Raw genomic sequence first — 6,000 nt, 5'->3', positions numbered from 1 at the left:
TGTTTCCCAAGGCAATTATACCAGTGTACCCTTCTAACAGCTGCTCATATTCTCAGTGGTATTTCCTCGTGGTTTTTCCTTACATTCATTGATGGCTTATGTTGAGCACCTTTTCAGCACCTTTTCCCATACCAATTGGACATCTGGACAGCTTCTATGAATTGTGTATTCAGTAATTTGTTTTTAGAGTGTGTTGCTTTTACAATGGCTTTTCCGTTGTTTTTCCACATGTGAGTCGTTTGTCAGTTACATGTTCAGCAAATACAGGGTCTGGCACAAATAATGCCTTTTTATTACAAAATCTTTTATTACAAAATCATAAGCATGTAATTCTGAAACATAGCACTCTCACACTTTAGCATACCATATGACATTTTAGATGAAATGTTCAAGTTAAAACTATAAATTATTACACCCATATTATTACCCTACCAACCACACTCAAGCAGGTGTTACTTCTGCCGGACCCTGTATTTTCTTCTTGGGTGTCGCTTGCCATTTCACTTTAACAGTATCTTTTTTAGGAAAAGGGTTTAATGTTTGTGAAGTTTATTATTTCTTTTTCTTTTATGGTTAATGTCCTTTGTGTCCTAAAGCTGTCTGCCTGCCCCAAGAGTCATGAAGACATTGTGTTCTTCTAGATTTATTGTTTTGTCCTTCACATTGAGGTCTGTGGTTAATTTTGAATAAATTGTGAACTGTGTGAAAGCACCAATTTTGTAAAAAATACACATATCCAGTTAATCCAGCTCCAACTTAAAAACAAACAAACAAAAACCTTTCTTTTCCCTATTGAATTGCTTGGTGTTTTTGTTGAAAAGCCAATGGCCATAAACATATGCTAATGTGTGGGTCTGTTTCTGGACTCTTTTCTATTCACTGACCTGTTTGCCCTAACTCTAGTACCACTCTCTCTTAATTACTATAGCTTTAAAGCAAGTCACTAAATTGAATAGTGTAAGCCTATTTTTTCAATATTATCTTGATTCTGGGTGTGTGGCCTTTTGATATATATTTGCCAATTTATATGAGTGCCTCATAAGATTCTGATTATGTTGAAGCTATAGATCTGTGCAAAACTGAGATCTTAACATTTTCAGTCTTTCAATCCATGAGCATAATATTATTGCAGTGTTCTATAATCTCTCTCAGCAACACTTTGTAGTTTTCATGGTAGAAGTCTTGCACATCTTTTATTAACTCTCTTTTGAGTTATTTAACCTATATGACTAAACCTAAACATTTTAAAATTAAATACTTAATTGTTTTTGCTAGTGTATAGACAGCACAATGAGAGCTTTGCCTCATATCCTGCAAATTTTTTAGTTCTAATAGATTTATAAAGCAAACATTTGGTAATCTTCAATAAATCAGAATGGGAGCAGTGGCATGTAAATGGAAATACATCTGATTTTTCAAACTGTAAAAATGTGATTTATTGTTTGTATTCTTCCTTTTACAATTTTCACCTCAAACATTAGTTTCTGATTTTCTTTTTTTCCTTTGAAGAACATGTAATTTTAGAGTTAAACCTACTCTCGCTATACTTACTGGGAGATAAGAAGAGCACCAAGTCTTTACAGAGAAACCTCTGTTTTTCAGCTGAAGGTGCAATAAGGAAGTGAGGAGGCCATGGCCTACATGTCCTTTTTTTCCCTTTTTTGCAGAATGGTGAATAAAGTAAGGTTTTTCAAGAATGCCAACAAGAACGGAAAGACATTAACATGGACTGGGATTAAAGTAGAGTGGATTGATTTGTGATTTTTAAATTATTCTTGTTACGTTTATGAATTCTTCACTGGTCAAATAATAGTCCCATCTTTTGATCCTTTCCTTTTTCAGTTTCACAACTGAATGATTAGCATACTGTCTAATCTACAAATGGATATAACGAACAGGGACCCATTTTAACTTCAAATAACACCAATGTAAGGCACAACTATTCAGGAATATTTTATATTTTCAAAGTCTTTAGGAATTCTTTAATTAGAAAAATAAAGGCAATGGGATTATCTATCAGGTTCTAAAAGTACCCATGAATTAAATCACTCACATCCCCCTCTTAAAAAACAAAAAACAAAACCTTAAATCACATTGCTATTAAGCTTTCTTACAGTAAGGAGTAAGATAAAGCTATGCTAGAGTACAAAACCTGAAAATCTGAGCATGAAAATAATTTATTGATTAGACATCTGGTTCATCCAAGCATTAGGCCTACTGAAGATAGAATTAACACAGCTCATGGAGCAGGAAAAAAATTCCATCCAGCACTGCTTATTTTTAAATTTCCTGGGGACGAAATGTTTGCCTTCTGTACTACAGACTCACCTTCAGGCATCCACATGTGCTTGATATTAACTTGAACAGGATATGAGAACTTCCTGTACAACTTGGCAAGTATCGATGCAACTTTCAGAAACATTCTTAGGCACAAGAAATAGCACTGCCTGCAGCAAAAGTCTTTGATAATCAAAGAAAAGAATATAATTTAAATATAATATTACAAATAGAAAGAAAAAATATATGTATTTTTGCCAATGGATTGCTTTACATATCAGGAAAAATGTTACAATGAGATTTTCTTTCTGTGAGAATAACACTTAATTGATATTCAACTTTTAATTAGTATTCAGGTTATTCTGCAGTACTGGTAATCAAGAGAAAAAACTGATTTAACCTAAATTAAATTTAGAGAAGTGCAGGATTAATAATATGGAGTAATAATTGCACTTCTTTGACTAACTCATTAAAAAATGCCAATTAAACATTTTCAGTTAAATTTTATTTTTTTTAAAAAAAGCAGCAGATCAACATTACAATTCAAGAACCTAAACTAAATATGCACTTGACAGTGAAGCACATCTTGAGTATGGAGTGAAAACAGTTTTCAAAAAAAACATCAAATGTATCATCTCCAAATACCCAAATAAGAAATCACTTCTGCAGGCCTTTTGTTGAGTGGAATCATAAACAAAAAACTGAAGATTTATTGCTGTGAAAACATCTCTGTAGTACAGTAGTATGAATCTTGGGTAGTAAGCATAATCAGCTGAATCAAGTTAAGTTGAAAATCTAATAAATTTGTGTGTGTGGAAGTCTATAAGCCAGTTGACCCAAGAGCAACTGAGATATCTAACTATTCAGTGAGACCAGACATTATTTTAAATCTCCATTTTTGGAAGGCAATTAAAAATTACAATTCCAACAGCCCACAAACAAAATTTAAAAAACTGTAGAAAGCAATTAAAACTACGTTCAAAGAGCCTTTTTTTCCCCTAGCTCAATTTCAGCACCCCAAGGAGAAATAAAAAAGCATCCATGACTATCACAGATGAAAACAGAATGAATGTCGTTGGAATCAGTTATTTTTCCCCACTGAGGTATAAAATCTATATAGAAATTTGATACTATACTATAACAAATTGTACTGCTTATTCTGTTTTAGTTTCCTTTAAACCCTGTTTTATATAGTTTTTAATTGTAAAAATGTTGCTTTCATGATTCTGAACCTGGTTCCAGTTCTTTTCATATATCTTTATATCAATATTTAATATACTGGCTACCAGTTCTAATCAGAAAAAATCTTAGAAATCTCTTCATTATGACAGTGTGTCCAGCAGAAATTACTGATGTGCAAGCAAACCCTAAAAGGTGCAGCTTTCTGGAACGCACATTTTGTTGATTCATTGTCTGAATATTCTTTACAATGATTCTTGATGAAAGACTCTTTCAATCTTGTAAACATCAGTGTGCACAGTCTTGTCGCTACATTGTAGTTGCACGACCTTGGACAGGAGGGCTGGTTCACAGCTAAGTGAGAAGTGAGAGTCTTAAGTTTTAATGGCTGCTAAACCTTACATCCTATCCTGCAGGAGGAAGCACTTTTCCTTTTTTGCTGCTTAAGATTGTGGCAGAAATGTATGCTGAGGTAGCCCAGTCAATCCTTATTTTTTTCTTTTTGTGTGTAAATTTGGTCTCAGAATATTTCTGGAAGGGTGACGTTTCGAAGAAGCCACTGCTGTGACCGGCTTCCGTTGCAGTCTCTGATGCTGGGCACCTGGCTATCCTCTTCTGTAGCTTTATCCAGGCACTGATTGCTGTTCACATGCTGCAGGGTCAATTTCTGAAAATGACAGAGAAGGAGTCATAAGGTGAAAGTGGAAAACAAAACAAAAACATCTCAACCATCATTTTTGGTAACTGTTAAATTCCTCAGCAGAAAGGGTTTTTTTGTTTGTTTTTGTAATATAAGTTATTTCATTAACAAGGGAGAAAAGGTGTCTATGTAAAGACAGCAGCAAGAGCTCTGTGAGAAGGAGAAAGGCACTGGGATACATGTGGGTTACACTGAACTTGCAGTACAATGACCTAAATTCTAAGCCCATTTCTGCCATAAGCTCTGAGAAATTTTACTTTTTTGTGCTTGTTTCCTAAAAATACAATTGGATTAGTGGTTCCTAATTTAGGATCCTCAACCTATTTTCAAAAAGCTATTTCAAAATTGCCTCATTTCCCTCTGATAAAGCTGTTCAAATGAATTCTGTGATTCTACATCTCAAGTCCTTAGAAACTCAGGTTCTTTTAAAGATTCAAAACCACAAGATTTACAAAGCTGTCCTTTTTTTTTTTTTTTTTTTTTTTAAAGATTTTTATTTATTTTCAGAGAGGGGGGAAGGGAGGGAGGAAGAGAGGGAGAGAAACATCAGTGTATGGTTGCCTCTCACATACCCCCTAACTGGGGACCTGGCCTGCAACTCAGGCATGTGCCCTGACTGGGAATCGAACCTGCTACTCTGGTTCACAGGCTGGCGCTTAATCCACTGAGCCACACCACCCAGGGCTACAAAGCTGTCCTTAATAAATGACTACTACATATAGTTACATATTTTCCTGTCTCCTGTTTATATTCTAAACTGTCATGTTGATTTTTTGGATAATTTTAAAAGGACAGGACAGATGATAATTAACAGATACACACTGACCCACAATGACAAACCTGACACCACGCCCTGGTCAGGTTCAGGACACCAAAGCCACTGTGTAGGAACTGTCATTAAGCGTTATCCCTGTAAGTGTATATATATCTATAAGGAAATGGGGAGTATGTTTATTAATACACATTTATCTTTTTGTTTATGGTTCTATTTTAATGTATTTCTTTTATGTGGAACATTTTGTTTTCATAAGGCCCTTTTTGGTACTTATTTGACCTAAAAACAAAACCTAATGATTATAGACAATTAGCTATTTTAGCTTTCAGTCATCTATTCTATATTGTGGCCTAAGTGGAAACTGGCAAAAGGCAGTAAACATTTGCAGATGTCATAGGTTACTACCAACACCGACTTTAGGTTCGGGATTATATCTGTTAATTCTTACACATACATAATAGAATCTGGACGAGAGCCAGCACAGTTGTGGTTGTTTTTTATTCAGATGCTTTGTAGTTTACTTGCTGGGAGAAAGGGCTTTGCAGTCGGAAATTTCTAGAATAAATTCCAGATCTGTCATACACCAACTACAGTCATGCGTTGCTTAATGAGGGAAATACAATCTGAGAAACGCCTCATTAGGCATATCATCAAGGTGCAGACACCACTGAGTGCCGTCACAGAAAGCGAAGCGCAAAGCCTGCTGCACACCGAGGCTGTGCGGGAGGGGCTGCTGCTCCTGGGCTACACGCCTGCACAGCGTGTCACAGCACGCAACATGAGATTAAATCAAGCACAAGAGAAGATGACGTGATCAAGAAAGTGCTGCGGTGAACACGAGATGCGTGAGGCTGCTGCCAGTTCAATGCAGCGTACTGTTTTATAGCAAACTTTTTGATTGTAAGGAGAAAGAGTAGACTCTACTATACTTCATTATTTTTAAATATATATCAGTAACATAGTCATTTATTGTCATTAAATGCTATGATGTAATTGTAGGTGCTATACTTTTGTATCACTTGGCTACGCAGGAGGTTTACAGTAGCATCACTGCAAACAGGTCAGTCTT

At 35.4% G+C, this 6,000-nt stretch overlaps 1 protein-coding gene across 3 annotated transcripts in view; it reads right to left on the bottom strand.

The window, feature by feature from the left end:
* Positions 1-291: 291 nt before the first annotated feature.
* GALNT1 (polypeptide N-acetylgalactosaminyltransferase 1) overlaps positions 292-6,000 on the bottom strand; it is a 134,075-nt gene continuing 128,366 nt past the window's right edge. For all 3 annotated transcript variants that reach the window (XM_054583531.1, XM_054583530.1, XM_054583532.1), the window contains one exon: positions 292-4,123. In XM_054583531.1, coding sequence (XP_054439506.1) covers positions 3,977-4,123 — 147 coding nt within the window. In that variant the 3' untranslated portion in view covers positions 292-3,976. The remainder of the gene's footprint in view (positions 4,124-6,000) is intronic.

This window comes from Pteronotus mesoamericanus, unplaced genomic scaffold, assembly GCF_021234165.1.
Source record: "Pteronotus mesoamericanus isolate MK-2021 breed Mesoamerican mustached bat unplaced genomic scaffold, CSHL_Meso_final contig_74, whole genome shotgun sequence".
NCBI lineage: Eukaryota > Metazoa > Chordata > Mammalia > Chiroptera > Mormoopidae > Pteronotus > Pteronotus mesoamericanus.
Note: the sequence above shows the minus strand (reverse complement) of the source record. Positions and strands in the feature narration are given on the sequence as shown.